The following is a 22,810-nucleotide window of genomic DNA, read 5'->3' as shown; positions in this document are numbered from 1 at the left end:
AGAGTTCCCCTTTAAAGGAAAAGTACATAGGGCTGACAATCTCCCCTTCTGAAAATACCATCTGCCTGGCTGTCATGTTTAGCCATTAGATATACCAATGGCTACACTACTTTCTGAGCCTGTAATTCAGGACAATGGAGCTTCAGGCCACGTTCACACAGGAGGTGCAACCGAGCTGAAATGAGTGTGCTCTCATGCAGCACAACAATGGGCTGCCCTATGCATGAAAAACACGAAAAAAGCTGTACGCACCATTAAAAATGACGCACCACACCAAAATGCATGGTACTGCGTGCGCTTGCAAAATGTGTGGGGGTACCATTAACCACTTCAGTACCGTGCCATAGAAAAAAGATGGCTACAGTGTGGCTCTGTTTTTCTGGGAGGACATCCATTGACATCCTCCCAGAACACGCCTCCCGTACACCCCCCCCCCCCCCCCCGGGGCTCCCATCAGGTGTGCTCTGTGACCTCTGTGTCCTTCAGACATAGCTGATCACAGTTCCTGGTAAAGGGCCAATTATAGCGGCCTTTTATCATGTGATCAGCTGTGCCCAACCCAGCTGATCACATGCAAGCAAACTTGCCGGTTATCTGCATTCCTTTCCTCATGTGCATTCACAGTGTGAGGATAGGAGAGCTGGTAACCAGCAATTCTGACAGGGAGGGCACATTTACACTGATAATAAATGCACTGATTATCAGTGCTGCCCTATTAGTTCCAATCAGTGCCCATCAGATCAGTGCAGCTTATCAGTGCCCATCACTGCCACCTATCATTACTCATCAGTGCCGCCTATCAGTGCTTATCAGTGCAGCCTCACCAGTGCTCATTAGTGCAGCTTATGAGTGGAGCCTCACCAGTGCCCATCAGTGCAGCCTCATCATTGCCCATCACTGCAGCCTCATCAGTGCACACCACAGCAACCTCACCAGTGCAGCCTCATCATTGCCCATCACTGCAGCCTCATCAGTGCCTATCACAGCAGCCTCACCAGTGCCCATCAGTGCAGCCTCATCAGTGCCCATCAGTGCAGCCTCATCAGTGCAGCCTCATCAGTGCCCATCACAATAGCCTCACCAGTGCTCATCAGTGCAGCCTCATCAGTGCCCATCACAGCAGCCTCACCAGTGCTCGTCAGTGCAGCCTCACCAGTGCCCAGCAGTGCAGCCTCACCAGTGCTCATCAGTGCAGCCTCACCAGTGCTCATCAGTGCAGCCTCATCAGTGCCCATCACTGCAGCCTCATCAGTGCCCATCAGTGCAGCCTCACCAATGCTCATCAGTGCAGCCTCATCAGTGCCCACCAGTGCAGCTTCATCAGCGCACATCAGTAAAGAAGAAAAATTACTTATTTGCAAAATTTCAAAACAGAATATAAGAAAATAATTTTTTTTCGAAATGTTCTGTCTTTTTTTTTTTTATTTAGCAAAAAATAAAAACACAGTGGTGATTAAATGCCACTAAACAAAAACTCTGTCTCAAATAAATGATAAAAATGTAATTTACATTTGGTACAGTGTTGCATGACTGTGCAATTGTCATTCAAAGTGTGACAGCGCTGAAATCTGAAAATTGGCCTCGGTAGGAAGGGGGTGAAAGAGCCGGTATTGAAGTGGTTAAGAATGAATGGCATTGCTGCGTATCTGCAAAGGGACAGTGTGTTTTTGTGGGTTGCAGGAACAAATGCGATTTTGCACTTTGTGAAAAAAAGTGGAACTTTACCCAAAAGAAAAAAAAAAAAAACACTGACAGGTAGAATTTTTATCAAAGAATAGACTCTATTGGTCTCTTCTGCCATAACTGCTTCTCCTTGGCTGTCAGCATTAACGTACCCTGAACCGCGCATGCGTAGGAGTGACATCATCATGGTCCAGAAAATTAACCAATTAACACCTCAAACCCAGAAGGAAGACCGGGGGAGATATTTAACCACTTCAATACTGAGCACTTTATCCCCTTTAACAGCGGCTCTCCCTGTCAGAGGGGAGGTCTGTGCTGATAATCAGCACATTGATTATCAGCACAGCTCCCATCAGATGTGCTCATGACCTGCTAATCAGTGCCCAACAGCTGCCAGTCAGTGCCCCCTCAAAAAAATCTCTTAGTGCCCACCACAGTGCCAATCAGAGCCCACCACAGTGCCAATCAGTGCCCACCACAGTGCCAATTAGTGGCCAGCAATAACACCTGTCAGTACATCATCATCACTGCTGCCCATCAGTGCTATCTATTAGTGTCCATCAGTGCCATCTGTCAGTGCCAATCAGTGCAACATATCAGTGCCCATCAGTGCCTTTGGTCAATGCTCATCAGTGCCGCCTGTCAGTGCCCATCAGTGCCACCTATCAGTATCCTTCAGTGCCGCCTATCAGTGTCCATCAGTGCCACCTATCGGTGCCCATCAATTCTACATATCAGTGTCTCCTCATCAGTGCCACCTTATCAGTGCCCATCAGTGCAGCCTCATCAGCGCCCATCAGTGAAGGAGAAAACAAAATTTTATGACAGAAACTAAGAAAAATAACACAAAAAGAAAGCTCTATTTGTGTGGAAATAAATGATAAAAATAAGTAATTTGGGTACAGTATTGCATGGCCGCGCAATTGTCATTAAGTATGACAGCGCTGAAAGCTGAAAATTGGCCTGGGCAGGAAGGGGGTGAAAGTGCAAGGTAGGTAAGTGGTTCAAGGGGGCACAGACTGCAATAAAAACCTGAAAGGGGTTCTAATACCTCTCCACTCTATCCTAAACATTAAAAAACAATTTTGCCTTTATACTTTTATAACGCACTAAACAAAATATTGTTTTGTGTTACGTTTTGGATAGAGTGGAGATGGAATAGAACCCCTGTCAGTTTTTTATTGTTGTCTGCGTCTCCTTTAAAGTGCTTCACTCTCTAAATCAACATTGACTACTTTTAATCCTTATGCTTCTAGCAGTAGTATTTCAATTGGAAAGCATATCTGTGCACAGCCTATTTCATTAGGGTGTGCACCCCCAAAGCTCAAACACACATGTCTGTGTGTGTATGTACAGTATGTATGTGTAATATACAGGTGTACATATATATATATATATATATATATATATATATATGTGTACATATATATATATATATATATATATATATATATATATATATATATATACATACATACACACACCCACACACACACACACACTCTTATAAATAAATGTAAAAAAACATTTTATAATTTAACATAAACATAGATGGTCTCAATAGGGCAGAGGTTGGTGTCAGTGGGGCAGAGGTTGGTGTCCGTGGGGCAGAGGTTGGTGTCAGTGGGGCACAGGTTGGTGCAAGTAAGGATTAAGCACATTTCTGTTGTGTGAAATGTGTCTATCTTGACCACTGCTGGTGTCCTCTAGTGTCATTTTGGATATTTTCAGATTCCAATAAACTTTACTTGGAGCCCACGTGAGGTGCAGCCATTTCTTATTTTGACAAAGCAGTGGACGTCTCAGTAGGGCAGAGGATGGTGTCGGTAGGGCAGAGGTTGGTGTCAGTAGGGCAGAGGTTGGTGCCAATGGGTCAGAGGTTGGTGTCAGTGGGGCAGAGGTTGGTGTCAGTGGGGCAGAGGTCGGTGTCAGTAGGGCAGAGGTTGGTGTCAGTAGGGCAGAGGTTGGTGTCAGTAGGGCAGAGGTTGGTGTCAATGGGTCAGAGGTTGGTGTCAGTGGGGCAGAGGTCGGTGTCAGTAGGGCAGAGGTTGGTGTCAGTAGGTAAGAGGTTGGTGTCAGTAGGGCAGAGGTTGGTGTCAGTAGGGCAGAGGTTGGTGTCAATGGGGCAGAGGTGTGTGTCAGTAGGGCAGAGGTTGGTGTCAGTAGGGCAGAGGTTGGTGTCAATGGGGCAGAGGTTGGTGTCAGTAGGGCAGAGGTTGGTGTCCGTGGGGCAGAGGTTGGTGTCAGTGGGGCAGAGGTTGGTGTCAGTAGGGCACACACCCTGCGCACGCCTTTGTAGGAAAGGTATATCATAGTTGCTTATTTTGAACTTTTTTTTTCATTTCTACTGTTTCTTCCTGGTTTCTTACCTGGACAAATGATGTCATACATCCCAAAAATCTTCAGGAGTGCAAGGCAAAAGGCATAATGAGCTAGTATGCACCGATACACGCCGAGGGAGCTGTTCCCTCGGCGTGTCTATCAGATATTGTGGCTCCGGCACTGAGTGGCCGGAGCAGAGATATCGTCACTTCCACGCATGCGCGTGGCAGATTTCTTTCCGCCAGGGTCCGGCTCCTGCCGGGCTTCCAGCCGAGAATCCCGTGTGCATGCGCCGCTGCAGTCAGCGGCGCATTGCCAGGGGAATATCTTCTAAACTTTACAGGTATAGGCTTACCTGTAGGTAAAAGTTCAAGACTATACAACCGCTTTAAGGAGATTCACTCTCTTTATTTGTCATGTTTATGTTATTACACAGAGTAAAAGAAAATCCCAAACTTAGGGTTGTCAACAAAACAGGAATAAAGGGGAAATCTTCCAATGGAGTCACTAGTTCTGGTGACAACCAAGGATTCCCTCACTTTAGAGTGATTTCCTCTCACTTCCTGTTTGGCTATGGGACAGGAAGTAAAGAAAAATCTCTGCAATGGGACACAGATGGGGGAAAAAAACTGACAGGGATTACCTGTTAACTTTTATTGCTGTCTTTACCCCCCTTTTTTAGGACATTCACCCTGTTTATCCTGGTAAACATTATCACTGGGAGTGAAAACATCCAATTTGGGGTTGTCATCAGAACAGGGATAGACAGAAGAGGAATCTTCCAATGGGGACACTAGGGCTGGAAACAACCAGAGATTCCATCACTTGTACCTCCTGTTTTGGCTGTGGGACAGGAAGTGAAGGGAAATCTCCCTCATGAGGGCATAGATGGCAAAACCAAATTTGACAGGGAACCTTCTAGGCTTGTGCAATTCGTTTCGTAACAAATCGAAATTCGGCCGAATATTGCATCTTTCGGGCATTCGGATGCATCCGAATGTCCGAATAAAAAAATAACAAATTACAACAAATACGAAAGAAATATAACGAATGAATTTGACATGATTCTAAATGAATTCAACCGCATTCGAAATTATTTCAACATGATTCGACATTATTTCAACTGCATTCAAAATGGTTTCAACATGATTTGACATTATTTCAACCGCATTCGAAAATATTTTGTGACCCGACTTTAGGGCCATGTATCTCGGGGTCACTTGGTGCTAGACACTTCAAATTTGGATATGTTGTGCTAGTATTATTGTGTTTGCATACCAAATTTGGGGTTTCTAGCTATAAGTGACCCCGAGATATGTGGCCCCAAAATCGGGTCGCAAAATGTTATTAGTTATTAGAGCAGAGAATGACATCTTGCGACCCGATTTTGGGGCCACATATCTCGGGGTCACTTATAGCTAGAAACCCCAAATTTGGTATGCAAACACAATAGTACTAGCACTACAACATATCCAAATTTGTTTTGTTTTTTTCTAGCACCAAGTGACCCCGAGATACATGGCCCTAAAGTCGGGTCACAAAATATTTTCGAATGTGGTTGAAATAATGTCGAATCATGTTGAAATCATTTCGAATGCAGTTGAAATAATGTCGAATCATGTTGAAATCATTTCGAATCCGGTAGAAATATTTTCGAATTTGGTTGAAATCATTTCGAATGTGGCCGATTTTTAGAATTCGGTAGAAAACTAAACGAAATCCGAAAACGAATTTAAGGAAGTTAACGAATATAACTAAACGAAATTAATGAATTAACGAATTAAAACGAAACGAAACGAAACAAATTTTTTCCTTTTGCACATGTCTAGAACCTTCCCTTAGCCTGTTCACACTGAAATCGAGCTCATCAGAACTTCAAAGCCACATTTCAGTCCGACTTCTGCACAGATGTCTATTCAAATCGCCCCCTGAGGTCGCCAAAAGTAGTGCAGGAACTACTTTGGGAATTGGGGCCGCACCGCAAAGTCGGCATCGCACCGATTGGGACACTCCTATTTCCGGCAATAGGCTCTGATTTGAAATCTCAAATTGCGGCGATGTGAAAGGGGGCTTACTCTATCCAAAATGAAAAGAAAAGTTTTGCCTTTAGTTTTACTTTAACCACTTCCCACCCAGCCAATGCATATATACGGCGGGTGGGAGCCGTCTACTCCTGATAGGACGTTCAGGAACGTCCTTCAGAAGTAGCGGGATCGCGCGCGTGCGTGCCCGCGCAGCGGTGCGATCTCGATGTGCTCGTGTCACCCGGACACGGCACATCTCAGATTGGCAGGAGGGCTCTGTGATTGGCCCTCCTGATCACATGACGGCCGTGTCCAATCACGGCCGTCATGTGATGTAAACAAACAGCCGGTTGCTAGGCAATCGGCTCTCCTCTCCTCACACGGAAGTCATCGCTGAGGAGAGGAGAGCAGAACGCTGCCGCCGGCTGGTAATCAGTGAGTATGAGCTGTTTTTTACAGCTTTTTACTCACTGATCACCAGTCTAGTGTAAACACACAACACACCACACAGTACAAACACAGTCCCCACATATGTCCCCAAAACACACATGTCCCCAAAACATACATGTCCCCAAATAATAAAAACACATGTCCCTAATAATAAAAACATGTCCCCCGCATATGTCCCACTAAAATCACATGTCCCAATGATTATCTGCACACATATGTACATGATCATTTGCATACATATGTCCCTGATCACACAAACCAATTATTATACACTTATCGGAATTTTTTTTACCAAAAACATGTAGCAGAATACATTTTGGCTTAAATTTATGACAAAATTTGATTTTATTGGATTTCTTTTCAAATAGAAAAAAGAAAATATTGTTTTTTTTCCAAATTTCCGCTTTTTTTGCGCTTATATCGCAAAAAATAAAAAACGGAGTCATGAATAAATACCACCAAAATAAAGCTCTATTTGTGCGAACAAAATGATAACAATTTCATTTGGGTACAGTGTAGCATGACCGCGCAATTGTCATTGAAAGCGCTAGAGCGATGAAAGCTGAAAATTGGGCTGGGAAGGAAGGGGGTGAAAGTGCCCTGTATTGTAGTGGTTAATAACACTCTAATACTAGCCATACACCTGTGGAAAAATTGTTCGAACGAGTTTTCGAAAAAACAAACACATGGCTGTGAGAGCAAATGACTTTGCCATTATGTAATGCCCGAAATTTGAACAATAAATCGCTCAATGGACATAAATGAATTTTTTTTTTGTTCGCTTTGTCACATACACCTAGTGCAAACCGTTCGGGCGAGAAGCACATTAACCTTTCAATTTATCGCCCGTTTGGCCGAAGTTTTCCAAACTTTTCCTTCGATTCTTTGGCTCAAAAACGTCACAACCAATTTTTGATCTGTGCCCATTAATTGGACGATAAAAGAACGAACTGTCCAAATGACAGGGGGCTCATGCACATGTGGAGTAGGGACTGCCACTCCTCTGAAAAGTGATTCATGTTCAGCTTGCTTGTCAGAGGTTTTGGACAGGTGCCAAGAAGGCGACATTTTGTTTAGTCGCTGCCTGATTTAACCCTATAATTGCAGCACTATCTTGTGCATTGCCCTTGGTTGTGGTGACCCCCCCCCCCATTAAGCTGAATTAGTCATTTTTGTCGGCAGCGCTGCCCTCTGGAAGCAACATGCTTTTTAAAGTGGTTGTAAAGGGAATTTTTTTTTAAATAATATAATATAATACTTACCTCCACTGTGCGGTTCGTTTTGCACAGAGTGGCCCCGAACCCGCTCTTCTGGGGTCCCCCGGCGGCTGTCTCTGCTTCCTCCCGCAGGTACTTCTCACGTTCATGTGAGCTCCCTCGCATGGTGAGAAGTACTTGCTATAGCCGCTCACTGTATCACTCGCCCCCGCTGAGTCATTTGATGTGATTGATAGCAGCGCGAGCCAATGGCTGCGCTGCTTTCAATCTATCCACTCTAGCCAATCAGCGGCCAGGCTGAGCGGTGAAGAGGATGTCGGAGGCGAGTGCGGGACTTTCGAGGGGTCAGGTAAGTCAAATGGGGGGCGGTACTGTCAGATTTTTTTTTACCTTAATGCATAGAATGCATTAAGGTGAAAAAATGTTTACCTTTACAAACCCTTTAAGTTTTGCCCCAGCCATCAAAATTGTTCCAATGGGGGACACTAGTTCTGCTGACAACTAGGGATTCCCCATATTTAGAGAGATTTTCTCTCACTTCTTGTTGTATCTGTGGGACAGACAGTGAAGGGAAATCTCTCCAATGGGGACACCATAGCTCCCAACTGTCCCTGATTTGGAGGCACTGTCCCTGATTTGGAGCAATGTCCCTCTGTCCTCCTCATTTGTCCCTCATTTTGGTCTGATCTATATAGATGTATATAAAATGCACTTTTTAGCTATCAAAAAGTGTTTCCAGCGCTAAACTTTTCATCTGATTTCTAAATTGCTGCATTTGTAAATTCCAAAAGCCAATATAAAGGAATAGTAGTGGTAAAAAAAGCACTTGTGGGTTTCATAAATCTTGTTTTCGGCCAGCTGCATCTTGAATTTTCGGTTTCGGTCCAGAATCGTCATGTCGGCGCCCCACTAGTTATAACCTTCTCTTACTTTATCCAAAATGAAGAAATAAAAAGTTTTGCCTATTGCTATTTTTTTTCACAATAAAGTTTTGCCTAATGCTCTTAACCTAAAATAAATGACAAAACACCATGAATGCATTCCACACCGAACGAAATAAAGAAAGGAAAAGTTGTTTGTGGTGGTTCCATCCCCCCTATGGGTTGCACTCCTCGGGCTCCCTCCGGAGCGGGCACACAGGTCTGCAAGATGCAGGAGGTCCGTGACGTCACTCTGGGAGGGTGGGCGCGGCCTGCCCGGGGAAAAGGGGCGTGCCAAATGGCAGCAGTCACGCCCCTCCCGCTGGAGATGCTGTGGGAGGGGAGGAGCCGCTCAGTCGCCGGCACTCTGCTCGTGTTGGTGCAGCGCTAAGGACGGGATCTGTGCACCGCTCCGACAATTCACCTACCGGGAGGGAGGGAACTACTAGAGCTGCAGGTAGGTGTGCAGGGTGGGAGCTACACTGACCCCGGGGGGACTCAGCCCTCTGCTAATGTGTGAGATCGGCGACCCCCAGGATGGGCGATCCCCCCATACACATCGCTGCTGTCATCTTCCCCGGACTTGTCATGGACGATCTGCGCTTGTAACCCTCCATGGATCGGAGATGTATGACCGCGGAGCCGCCTCTTCTCTGGATTATACAATCATTGATTATATTTTTATATATGATTTTATTAGATTTGCAGTGAATGTAGCAGGCTAGTCCTCGTTGTCGGTTGTAGTCCGGTGTAATCACAGCTTGTCCTCGGTAGGTCGGAGCTGCCTCTCTGCAGGGTTTTTGCTTTTTCTGGATCCACAAGATTCCGGGTCCGATTGATCAACAAGTTTCCAGATCTAGTTTTATGATTGCATGTGTCTGTTTACATCTGAAGGTGATCACCAGGCTGCACACACCGATCTCTAATCTCTCCCCCAAAATTGTATGATGTCACTGCTTCTTCTGGATCCACAGAATTGGAGTTAGATTATTGATCAACTATTAGTTTTCAGATCTAGTATATGATTGCATGCCGCTGTTTATATCTGGAGGTGATCATCGGACTGCACAGACCGATCTCGAATCTCCAGATCTGTGATTGGAAATGGTGTGAGATCACCGCTTCTTCTGGATCTTCTGGGGTTTGAACAGGTTATACAATAATTGATCCATTTAGTTTCCAGATCTAGTTTATTAGTGCATGTGTCTCTTTACACCTGGAGGTTATGATCAGACTGCACAGACCCATCTCTAATCTCCCCGATAATTGTATCATGTCACTGCTTCTTCTGGATCCACAGAATTGGGGTTAGATTAAAACTGATCAAACTATTCCTTTCCAGATCTAGTATATGATTGCATGCATCAGGAGACTGCAAAGACAGACCTCCTAATCTACAGATCTGTCCTTTTGGAAATTGTAATACCAGAGGTTGCCCTCCAAAAATGAGTTTGATTTCACTGCTTCTTCTGGATCACCAGTATTTGGGGTTGGAACAGATTACAATTGATCAAGGATTTCGTTTCCAGATCTAGCTTGTATCTGTTTACACATAGAGGTAATGATCAGACTGCACAGAAAGAGCTCTAATCTCCCCATCTCTCCCTAAAAACTGTATGATGTCACTGCTTCTTCTGGATTCACAGAATTGGGGTTAGATTAAAATTGATCAACTATTAGTTCCCAGATCTAGTATATGATTGCATGCATCTAGAGACTGCACAGCCAGATCTCCTAATCTACAGATCTGTCCTTTTGGAAATTGTAATATCTGAGGTTGCCCTCCAAAAAATTTCACTGCTTTTTTCTGAATCACCAGTATTGGGGTTACAACAGATTCCAATTTATCAACAATTTGTTCCCAGTTGTAGTAGATTAGTGCATGCGTCTGTCCACACATGGAGGTATATGGTGACTGCAGAGACAGATCTCTTAGGCTAGGTTTCCACTAGTGTGGCTTTGCATGCGATTTGGGACTGAAAAGTCGCATGACAAGTCGTACCCAGGGATTTCCAAAGAGTACCGTTCATATCTGTGCGACTTCAAAGTAGTCCCTACACTACTTTGGTCCCACTTTGATGTGATTTGAGGTCCATAGACCTCAAGAATACACAAGCATTGCTTCAAGTTGCGGCAAAATCGCACGACTTTGGGGACGCAATAGTGGAAACATAGCCTTATACCTGAGGTTGTCCTTGGACAAGAGTTTGACTTCACATCTTTTTCTGGATCATCAGTATTTGGGTTTTGAACCATTTTACATTTGGGATCATCTGTCTGTTTTCAGGTTTAGTATGTCAGTGCGTGTGTCTGTCAACACAAGGAGGATTTATGGTGACAGTGATTATCAAACTTCAGGGACAGATCTCTAATACCTGAGCTTGTCCTTCGAAAATTTGTTTGATTTATGCTGCTTCTTCTGGATCACCAGTATTGGGATTAGAACAGGTTAGACGTGGATCCTGATCGTCTTTTTTTTCCCCAGATTTAGTATATTATTTTATGCAGCTTTCCACATTTGGAGGAATTGTCTTATAAAAGTATCACCAGATTGCAGGGACAGATCTCACATACCTTAGCCTGTCCTTGGAAATTAGTTTGATTTTGCTGCTTTTTCTGGATCACCAGTATTGGGGTCAGAACAGTTTTTAAGTTTGGATCGTCAATTTGTTTCCAGGTTTAGTATATTCATGCATGCGTCTTTCGGCAGAAGGAGGATTTATGGTGACAGTGATTATCAAACTTCAGAGACAGATCTCTAATACCTGAGCTTGTCCTTCCAAATTAGTTTGATTTTGCTGCTTCTTCTGGATCACCAGTATTGGAATTAGAACAGGTCAGACTTGGAAATCATAGGAATTGATGTCATTGTTTCCTCTGGATCAACAACATCAGAATTAGATTAAATTTGAGCAACTATTTATTTATTTTTTTCCAGTTTTAGTGTATCAGTGCATGCATCTGTCAACATAGGGAGCATACAGGGTAAAAGCGGTCATTGGCCTCCAAGGAATATCCCTCTAAAACTCAAGGTTGTCCTTGGAAATTAGTTTGATTTCATAGCTTCTTCTGGATCACTGTTATTGGGATTAAAACAAATTGAAAACTTGGATCATGTATTTTTCTTCCAGATCTAGTGTATTCTTGCATACGGTTTTTCACACATGGAGGTTTTATGGTGGCAGTGATCACCAGACTCCAGGATAGGATCTCTAAACGTAAGGTTGTCCTTGTAAATTAGTTTGCTGTCATTGCTTCTTCTGGATCACCAGCATTAATATTAGATTAGATTAAAATGAATCAATTTATTGTTTTGTTTTTTTTCAGCTTTCCTCAAAGGAAGGTTTTACAGTGATCATCTGACTGCAGGGACAGATATATAAAATTTGAAGCTGTCCCTGGAAATTGGTTTAATTTTACTGTTTTTTTTTTTTTTTTTTTTTTTTTTAATCAACAGTATCAGTCATTCAGGTTAGAACAGATTAAACTTGATCAGCAATTTTTGTGTTTTTATTTTTAGCATGCAGCTTTCTCATAAGGGAGTTATATGGTTACAGTGATCATCACACTCCAGATGTCTAAAATCTGAGGCTGTCCTTGGAACTTGTACGGTTTGATTTTACTGCTTCTTCTGTCCACATATTGGAGATTTATGGTGAAAAGTGATCATTAGATTCCAGGGACAGATCTTGAAGATCTAAATCTGTCCCTAGAAATTGTACCATTTCACGGCTTCTGGATCACCAGTATTGGCATAGTACAGATTCATATTGATCACTTATTTCTTTTCAGTTCTGGTATATTGCTGCATGCTCCTTATGATGATCATTAGGTGGTTTCTGGGGACAGATCTCTTAAAGCTGAGGCTGTCCTTGGAGATTGTATGGCTTGATGCCGCTGCTTCTTCTGGATCACCAGTTTTGGGATTAGAACAGATTAAATTTGGATCATCCAGGTGTAGTTTATTATTGTGTGCAACTTTGCACATATGGAGGCGTTCTGGTGAAAGTGATCATCAGCGATAGATCTTGAAACCTAAGGTTGTCCTTGGAAATTTGATTTCATTGCTTCTTCTGGATTATCAGTATTGGGATTAGAGCAGATTACACTTTGCATCATCTATTTTTTTTTTTTTTTATAGATATTCATTATGCTGCTTTTTAAAACTTCCTTTTTTGAAAAAAATGTTTTACGTTTTTTTATTTTTTCTAAGAGGGTTTATGGTGGAAGTGATCATCAGACTCCGGGGACACCCCTCTCAAATTTGAGATTGTCTTTTGGAAATTGGTTTGATATTGCTGCTTCTTCTGATTCGCCAGTGTTGGGATTGGTACAGATTAAACTTTTGATCATTTATTTTTTCCAGATCTAGTATAGTATTGCATGCAGGTTGTAAGAGGGTTTATGATGGACGCAATCATCGGACTCCGGGGACCCCCCTCTAAAATCTGAGCTTGTCCTTGGAAATTGGTTTGTTTTTGCTGCTTCTTCTGGATCACCAGTAATTAGAACAGATTCAATTTAATGTACCAGTTTTAGTATAATAATATAGCATGTAGATTTCCCTTTTTTTTTTTTTTTTATGACAAGGCAATCGTCATCCTTCAGGTACAGGTCACTGTATTGCGAGGCCGTCCTTGTAAATGAGGAATGGTTTGCATCACTTGCATGTCATAGCTGCTCCTTCTTCTTGGTACCGTGGCCCCACATCTGTGTCATTTCCAAGTCTGGCGACTGAAGGAAGTGCAATCTTATCGGCCAGCCCTTCTATGATCTCTAGGCATTAGTAATGGATTTTTCAAGATAACCCCCCCCCCCCATTGCTATCTCTGTAGAAGAGGCTTGAGGAGCATTAGCTGGAGCCAAGCGCTGATCTGTCTAGCTGAGTTTTGTAAATAGAAGCTCCATGCAGAAGTGGCAACAACGTTTCACGTATTGTGTATTTAATCTTGGTTTCTATTTGTTTATTCCCAACCCAGGATTGTGATGATCTGCCCTTTTATCTCTTTATAAACAGCCTACAAAACAAATCCATACTATAGAGAAATAAAAAAATAAAAAAAACTCCTCTAGTGACGTCATACTTGAATGGTGCTTTTATAGGCAAAGATTGAAGAAATCATTTGGAATGGAGACTGTAGATCGCTGTGCAATGAGGCTTCATGGTCAGTGCAGATTTTAGTGGCCCCTCTCCATCCTCAAAGGGTCCGGACCCTGCTGAGGCTCATTAATGTTCAACCTCTGGGCCGTTTAAAGGATAACCAGCTTGCTTATTGATCCTGATCACCACTGTGCCTCTTGTAGAGAAAAGTTGAGTGCTCAAAGCAAAGGGATTGTTTCCTGAAGGTCTGGGCAAGATCTGATGAACAGTCAATATGATAGTAAAATTGTAAGGGCCCCTTTAGAGGTGCAGGTGTGTTGTGGGTTTACTATGCACTTTTTTTTTATTTCAGCATTCAGAGTGCATAGGGTTAACTGCCGTTGGCGTGGATGGGGCTCAACTGCCGTAGATGGGGCTTAAGCAGTATTAAACTCAAAAGCAAACATTTATTATATTGCAGCGTTCTGATTCTTAGATGTGATGGCTGCAATTGTTTTTCTTTTTTAGGCTTGCTTCTAGTTTCATCCGGTGATCCAGCCAGTAAGTCCGTTTCTGTTCTTCAATACAAAAGTTCTCTTGCCGTTACAGGCATAGGACAAATCATTTAACACTAGCAGAGGTGATTAAAATGATCAGCATTTATTTATGTAAAACTTTATCCCAAAAGGAAAACATTACATATTAGTTGGATTCATCTACAATTTGTGAGTGTATTTAAATCTGCTAGAACTTTTAACACTCCCCTCCCCCCGAACTGACACTGCTGCTGTCCAAAGGTGTCCGCTGTGCTTCTTCATCCAGAGTGAGGGCGCTCTAATGCAGAAGAATGTTTTACTGGCCAGATCAGCAGGTGAAAATGAATGCATGTAATGATTAGTAAGCTGCAATATATAATTTTTTTGTGTTTGAAGTGATAATAAAGGTTCTGCATAATTATAATAAGAATAATCGTTGGTTCCCCACTGGTGCTCCTGGATCCTCCCTCTTGCCGAGTGCCCCCAGAGCAAGCTGCATGCTCTGGGGGCACCTCACGTGTGCTCGTTTCTGAGCTGCCTTTGCACAGAGCATAGCTTAGCTTGGTCCCCCCATTCCGACTGGCTGCTCTCAATGTCTTCTGCTGCTCTTTCAGCCAATGAGAAGGGAGAGACCCAGGACACCGCTGAATCAAAAAGAGGCTCAGGTGATTATTTGGGGGGGGGGGGGGGGCTGCACACTGAAGTTTTTTTACCTTCAGGCAAGGTAAAAACCTTCAGCCTTTGGAAAACACTTTATTACTGCTTTAACTGCCATTGGACCGGCTAGGGTTAACTGCCATTGGACCGGCTAGGGTTAACTGCCATTGAAGCCTGTTTAATACCCCTTTCCAAAACATCAAGTAACCTGCACTTTGCTGTATTGCTGCAACAGGAGCAGTCCCTATATTTTTGTGGGTAAACCAGACACGCGTTGCCTCACTTGGGTTAGACCGTAATGACGTAGGTAGACCCTAACACAAGCATTTCTGTAAAATAAAAATGACTTAACCGATCGAAAAATCTTTCCGCACATTTTGAATTTGTCATTGTCAATGAAGCCAAGGTCACCAAAGACTAGTTCTGCGCAGTCAGTTAAGTTGCTCCTCCCTCAATGCAAGCATTTAAGGTTTAAAAATAGAGGAGATAATTTTTTTTTTTTAACGGATGTCTAGGTAAAATTAAACTATGGTTGCATTTTGTGAAAGATTGGTCCGTGTGTGATCATTGTAGCCAGCTGATACGATGTCTTTTATTGGATAGCAAAGATATTGATGTTTGTGGGCTGAGGCTCAATAACGGCATTTGTATCCGATCTGGACCAGTACAGGAGGTCCTATAGAAAAAGTGCATAGAGGAGAAATTCCAGCTGCCCCCTTAAGACCCTTCAATGGAGGAACATGTTCTTCTTAATACTGACCTTCAAGTGACTTTTATCTCCTGCGGTCGACTGGTTGACCCCTTGAAATCAAACTCACCACACACATTCACAATCCGATCATAGAACCAACAGCTATTGGGCTCCATGCACACTGAAGCACATGGATGTTTATTAGCAGTGGAGTTTATAGACTGTTTTCTGAACCCCATAAAATCACGTTCAGGAGTCGTTTTTCTGACCCAAAAAGATGCTAAACGTTGATGAACACTCAAAACGTGGCTCATCAGCGTTTTTTTTTTTTTTAAACGTTTTTGATCCATTGAAAAAAATAAAAATAAAAAATACCTCGCCCTGAAAAAACGCTATTACAAAAACGTTAAGGCTCACTGCACAGCTAATGGGGTTTTTAGAATGTTATTTTAATGTCCAGTGTGCATGGAGCCTTGTAGTTCAATAGTTTGCCCGATGGTAAAATTCTTTTATTATAAAAAGTTTTGTAAATCTAAAGTTGACTGTATAACGATTGTACGTGTGTGGTGACTCTTATGCCGGCCATACACGATGCGAATTCCGAACGACCCGTCGAACGATAAACGAAAGCGGCACTCACAACAACATGCGAATGTGCCATCAATTAAGTACGAAAATCGTACGTTAAAACACTATGTTTTAACGGGTTTTTTTTATTCCGTGTTGCGTTCGACCATTCGTTCGTTGTTTTATATGGTTTCCTTCTGGTTCAAACTTTCCAGAGATCGTGCGCAGTTCATTTTCTTTTGTCAAATCGTCCAACTCTGCCATTAACGATACGATTTTTGGACGATTTTTGAAAAAAAAACCAACATGTTGGATTTGTCAATTTGCCCTGTCGTATGAAAATCGCATGTCGCGCATACCACACTAACGATACGAAAATCGGTCGATTTTACTTTCGCTCGGATTTTCGTTCGGAATTCGCATCGTGTATGGCCGGCATTAGTTTATCTCTGTGGCATTTACCTGTATAAATGACAAAATGTATTCCTTTTGTTTTTTGGGTAGCCTGCTTGTTTTAGGGTAATGAATCCAAGGAATTGACCATATGCTGTTTGAATTTTGTCCGATTCACAGCAATCAGCCTAAATTCTAACACTGGGTGGCCTTGCTGGCATGAAAAAATCAACTTTCGGAAAAGGAGCCTGGCTGAGAATCATCAACCAATCCGCTGCATGCAGCGTTCGGGTATTCTGACAGCTGTGATCAGTGGCTATCAGAGCATAGTCCAACTCTGAGGAATTTCTGAACAGTGGGTGACCCTGCTGGCATGACAAACGTGGGTTACTCAATTGATTTTTGTTGAAGGGGCTGGCCAGAAATTGTTGCCCGTACAGCGCATTCAGCCAATCAGCTGCAGGCAGCTTTTGAGTATTCTGACAGTTGTGATCAGTGGCTATCAGAGCATAGTCCAACAGGGTGGCTTTGAATTTTGGCCAATTCGGAGGAATTGGGTGAATTTATCACAGTGGGTGGCCCTGCTGGGGCTTTTGTCTAAGGAGCTGGGCCAAACAGCGCCCGCAGGCAGTGTTCAGGTATTCACATGCATGTGCGGGGGGGATTCGTCCATCCATGAGGTTGGTGTGGATGCAATAAACTTTTTGATGTGTTTCTGAAGAAATCTATTAGTGTATGGCCAGCTTAAACCCTAACGACTAACTGATCGCGGCTGTCAGAATACCCAAACGCTCCCTGTAACTGATTGGCTGAAGATTCTCAGCCTCAATTTCTTTCTTTTTTTTTCATGCCAGCCAGGCCACCCAGTGTTAGAATTTTAGGCTGATTCCTGTGAAAACTTTAAAATGACTGGCCTCAGCTGATGCACAGAGATTAAACAAATCCTCCTACGTAAGTTGTAGCTGTTTATCTGCATCCTTCTCTATATCTGTTCAAAGTACTGACGTTGTAATTGTAAAGCTTGTTGGTAAGTTCAAAAACAGGGGGCGAAGAGCTCAGTGTGGAGAGCTCCTGAGGGCTGATTGGAGGGAAGGAACAGAGCCGAGGCTGTCAATCAGCTGGCGCTCTCTCCCCTGTCACCATTTTTCTCTTGGTGTCAGGAAAATTTGTTTGACGTGAGTCATGCTGATGGCAGAGGAAGGAAGCAGCAGTCATAAACAACACTTAGAGACAAGTACACACTATAGAGGGATATGTTTTGTTTATATCATGTCTGAGATTTACAACCACTTTAGGTGCTATGACCTCTGACAATCAATCACCTTTCACTGTATTCTAGCCACCTCTTAATTACTCTCCTCTAGAGTAAAGTATTTTTATTTTTTATTTTTTGCAGATTCCCGCAAGGATTACCATTGCCAAGGCGGCCGGAATAAAGTATGCGACCAGAGAATGCCTAAGTCTGGAGGGGGCTGCAGGCCATCCCTTTGCCGAGGGATCCCAGTGGGAATGATCGCCGTGTGGGGCGCACTCTGCTTGTTCCTGGTGACGGTGAGCGGGGTGCCAGCAGCCAGGCTTCCCATCGCAGAGCCAGAGGAGGACAGAGCGGAGAGAAAATCAGCAGGTAAGGACGCGGATCCACCCTCTTGTCCGTTTACCCATGGATTCGCAAACATTCACATGTTTGTTCGTCCAGGAACGAAAAAAAAAGTCTCTTTACTTTCAACTTTTGAATGGCAGAGCAGGGAGGGAGTGGAGACTTTCACATGCAGCCTGCCTGGAGAATCCAAACCTTCATGAGAAATGCAAATTTCCGTGTTGTCCCTGGCTTGCACTAGGAGGGCGGCGGGGGGGGGGGGTGGGCGTGGGGGGGGGGGGTAGGGGGTCATTGTTTGAGGACGCTAATTAATCATCGGGCCGGTTGACTTGCAGATTAACTCCATTGGTGCTACAGAAGGGAGATCTGCATGACACTGGGGCTTGTTTATTTGTTGACGTTGCCTAATGTGTGTACAGTGCTGTACAATGTATGGGCACCTGGGACAAAACCATTGCAATCTGCTCTAATCATAACGCAGTTCCCTATTGTTCTCGATCGCTAATCTGTGTGGGGAGTTTACAAAAGGAGTTCGTCTAAATGGCTTAATGAGGGCAGTTTAGACTAAATCGGGGGTTTATGGTGTCACCAATAATGTCTTCATTGGCCCCCTTTTATTACATATAATGCTGGGACTGCACTACTCGATGACCATAGCCAGTCCTTTAAGTATTTTATCTCACCCAATCATCTGTTCCTATGGTGGCCATACATGGAGCAAGATCATATACGATTAAATTGTTGTCTGATTTACTGTCCAGGAGAAAAAAAAAACAGCAAGCTTGAAAGATCATTTGATGTGCCATACACTTTGATCGATCTAATTATTTTGCTGTGATGTTCCATCCAGACTGATCAGAATAATTGTGATGCAACTGTTTTGGTTTTGTTCAAAACAACGCTATGGGGTTGATTTACTAAGGCTGGGTTCACACCTGTGTGTTTTCAGTTTTGCACAATGTATTGTGATTTCCTTTGGGATACAGTCACATCTGTGCGTTTTTTGGAAAGGGTAAGGCTAGGTTCACACTATTGCGATTAGGATGTGGGATCTCTGCATCCAATTCGCACCAGCAGGAGATTGTGACACTCTATGGAGCCGGTTCTCATATCTCCGATGCGGCTCCGGTGCGAATTTGCACAGGGATCCTGTGCGTGTTTTGGGTACGAATTCAGCACACGTTTTGGGCTGAAACAGTGAACCAGGACATACCGGACCCCCCGCTGTGAGCCGCATTAACATTAGATGTGAACCCAGCCTCAGGGACTTTTATGCTTGCAGCAGGTTGTGTTTTTGGTTCCATAGACTTCAATAGACACTCAGCGGTGCTTGCGTTTTTTGATGCGTTTCTGCAGGTTTCCCTCGCATAAGACACCTCCCATAAACGCATCAAAAAACATGAAACGCAGGTTGCATAGGTGTAAACCTAGCCTAAAACCGGAGTGCGCAAAATCTGGTGCAGCTGTGCATGGTAGCCAATCGACGTCTAACTTCAGCTTGTTCAAGTAAGCTTTGACAGTAATACCGGGAAGCTGATTGGTTTCTATGCAGAGCTGCACCAGATTTTTCACTCTCCAGTTTTAGCAAATCAACCCTGATGTGTCTTTTTGATAATTCATAGATTGTCTGATTCTTTTGAATAATCGTTTGATCAGATTGTTACGTGTATGGTCAATGTAAGTCTGATGTCGCTGCCAATTCGATGAAATCGCCAGAGGACAGGGTTTCTGCAAGGCTGGCTGTTTGTCCCTATGGAATTGCTCCAGCTTAGGCAGCAAGATTCTGCTCCCATCGCCAACGACTGAGATTCAGCAGCGCTTACAGTAACAATAGCAACATCTCGCTGCATCTGGCTACAGAGTGAGATGTCGCTCGTCCACAAGCGTGATGTCACCAGCGCACCAAGATCTCCATCATTATAACAGAAAGCAACATTTCAGAGCTGCACAGGACCCCATCATCAGGCATGTGACTGTGTCGCTGGTCCAAACCCTGCTGAATCTTGATCGCCAGTGATGGCAGCAAAATCTTGCTGTCTCCCCTGCAGATGGAGCAATTCCTTAGGGACAAATGGGCAGATTCTTTAACAATCTGGCTGTTGCTGATTTGTCTCTAGTGGCTAAATCGCCCACCTGACATCAGACTTCACTACACATGTGACAATCTGTTTGTACAGTCTCCTAGATCTGCCAACAAGTATGTAGCACAAGGGTTTGCCTGATTGGATACACATTGGTTGTTTTAGGTAGGTGCTCATATTACATTTTTGGTAAATCTAAAGTTGATTGTATGAAGATTGTATAGTCAGATTGTAACATATATGGAGACTCTTGGTATGTATGCAGTCCAAATGGAGCAGATCTTTCATGCAATCTGATCTGCTAAACATTTGTCAATGTATGGTTATTTGCAATCCATATATGACAGATGCTAACAACTACCACATCTGTTATCTAGAAAATGTATAACTGATTGCAGTGGAAAACGTTTGCCTGTGACTATTGCTATCGTGTAAAATTGTCAAGTGTGATGGAAATTTTTAGCCGTTTCCTCGCGGCAAGCCGCAAGCTCAGTCTGTTGCTGGTGTACAGCCTACATTTTACCTATACGGTGTATTTTTTTATTGAACGTGCCAGGATTGGGAAGCGGTTGGCTTGTTTTCAAAAGTGCGTGCGCTGGAAGTGTACAAGTCTGTGTAATCATTTGTGACATCTGCTGTGGCTGAGAAGTTACTTTGTATCCTGCAATGTTCCAAACACACGATCGTCGTACACCTGGAAATGTTCCTTTATTAGAATGCAGCCGGAGCGGCATCTGTAACGGCTGGGATTGTATTCTCCTGTACGCTGTGTATTCTGTGTACATTGCTGAGCAGGTCCTTGTGGACATGGATGGGAATTGCAGAGCTGTCAGGAACTTCATTGCTGGATAGTAGAAATACCATAGAGCAGGGATATGCAATGAGCGAACCTCCAGCTTTGCAGAACTACAAGTCCCATGAGGCATAGCAAGAATGACAGCCACAAGCATGACACCCAGAGGCAGAGGCATGGTGGGACTTGTAGTTTTGCAACAGCTGGAGGTCCGCTAATTGCATATCCCTGCCATGGAGTAAGCCCCCTCCTAGTTGTTGGAGTTAAACGTTTCAGGCTCCCGGGACATGATACACTGGGACTTGTAGTTCTTCCATGATACCAAATCTGCGGTATGCTTTTGTAAAAGGCTCTTAAATAGAAACGCTATGTCTGCCTACAAAGACCGATCAAAGCTGGGCTTACAGATTCCTATGGACCTTAGACAGAAGAGTGGGATGATGCTTTTGGCTGACATGGGTCCAAGATCTGTGTGTGTGTGTGTGTGTGTATATATGTATATATATATGTGTATATATATCTGTCTCTGTCTCTGTCTCTGTGTCTATCTCTGTGTCTATCTCTGTGTCTATCTCTGTGTCTATCTCTGTGTCTATCTCTGTGTCTATCTCTGTGTCTATCTCTGTGTCTATCTCTGTGTCTATCTCTGTGTCTATCTCTGTGTCTATCTCTGTGTCTATCTCTGTGTCTATCTCTGTGTCTATCTCTGTGTCTATCTCTGTGTCTATCTCTGTGTCTATCTCTGTGTCTATCTCTGTGTCTATCTCTGTGTCTATCTCTGTGTCTATCTCTGTGTCTATCTCTGTGTCTATCTCTGTGTCTATCTCTGTGTCTATCTCTGTGTCTATCTCTGTGTCTATCTCTGTGTCTATCTCTGTGTCTATCTCTGTGTCTATCTCTGTGTCTATCTCTGTGTCTATCTCTGTGTCTATCTCTGTGTCTATCTCTGTGTCTATCTCTGTGTCTATGTCTGTGTCTATGTCTGTGTCTATCTCTGTGTCTGTGTCTGTGTCTATCTCTGTGTCTGTGTCTATCTCTGTGTCTGTGTCTATCTCTGTGTCTGTGTCTATCTCTATCTCTGTGTCTATCTCTATCTCTGTGTCTGTGTCTGTGTCTATCTCTGTGTCTGTGTCTGTGTCTATCTCTGTGTCTGTGTCTATCTCTGTGTCTGTGTCTATCTCTATCTCTGTGTCTATCTCTATCTCTATCTCTGTGTCTGTGTCTATCTCTGTGTCTGTGTCTGTGTCTATCTCTGTGTCTGTGTCTGTGTCTATCTCTGTGTCTGTGTCTGTGTCTATCTCTGTGTCTGTGTCTATCTCTATCTCTGTGTCTATCTCTATCTCTATCTCTGTGTCTGTGTCTATCTCTATCTCTGTGTCTATCTCTGTGTCTATCTCTGTGTCTATCTCTGTGTCTATCTCTGTGTCTATCTCTGTGTCTATCTCTGTGTCTATCTCTGTGTCTATCTCTGTGTCTATCTCTGTGTCTATCTCTGTGTCTATGTCTGTGTCTATCTCTGTGTCTATCTCTGTGTCTGTGTCTGTGTCTGTGTCTGTGTCTATCTCTGTGTCTGTGTCTATCTCTGTGTCTGTGTCTATCTCTATCTCTGTGTCTATCTCTATCTCTGTGTCTGTGTCTGTGTCTATCTCTGTGTCTGTGTCTGTGTCTATCTCTGTGTCTGTGTCTATCTCTGTGTCTGTGTCTGTGTCTATCTCTGTGTCTGTGTCTATCTCTATCTCTATCTCTGTGTCTATCTCTATCTCTATCTCTGTGTCTGTGTCTATCTCTATCTCTGTGTC

General features: G+C 43.4%; 1 protein-coding gene across 4 annotated transcripts in view; it reads left to right on the top strand.

The window, feature by feature from the left end:
• Positions 1 to 8,974: 8,974 nt before the first annotated feature.
• Positions 8,975 to 22,810, top strand: part of FGFR3 (fibroblast growth factor receptor 3) — a 127,493-nt gene continuing 113,657 nt past the window's right edge. For all 4 annotated transcript variants that reach the window (XM_077477929.1, XM_077477928.1, XM_077477927.1 and 1 more), the window contains exons 1-2: positions 8,975 to 9,073; positions 17,937 to 18,164. In XM_077477929.1, the coding sequence (XP_077334055.1) occupies positions 17,993 to 18,164 (172 nt within the window). In that variant the 5' untranslated portion in view covers positions 8,975 to 9,073; positions 17,937 to 17,992. The remainder of the gene's footprint in view (positions 9,074 to 17,936; positions 18,165 to 22,810) is intronic.

Source organism: Lithobates pipiens, unplaced genomic scaffold (assembly GCF_037356315.1).
Source record: "Lithobates pipiens isolate NorthernLeopardFrog02 unplaced genomic scaffold, aLitPip1_a1.2 Scaffold_13, whole genome shotgun sequence".
Taxonomy (NCBI): domain Eukaryota; kingdom Metazoa; phylum Chordata; class Amphibia; order Anura; family Ranidae; genus Lithobates; species Lithobates pipiens.
Note: the sequence above shows the minus strand (reverse complement) of the source record. Positions and strands in the feature narration are given on the sequence as shown.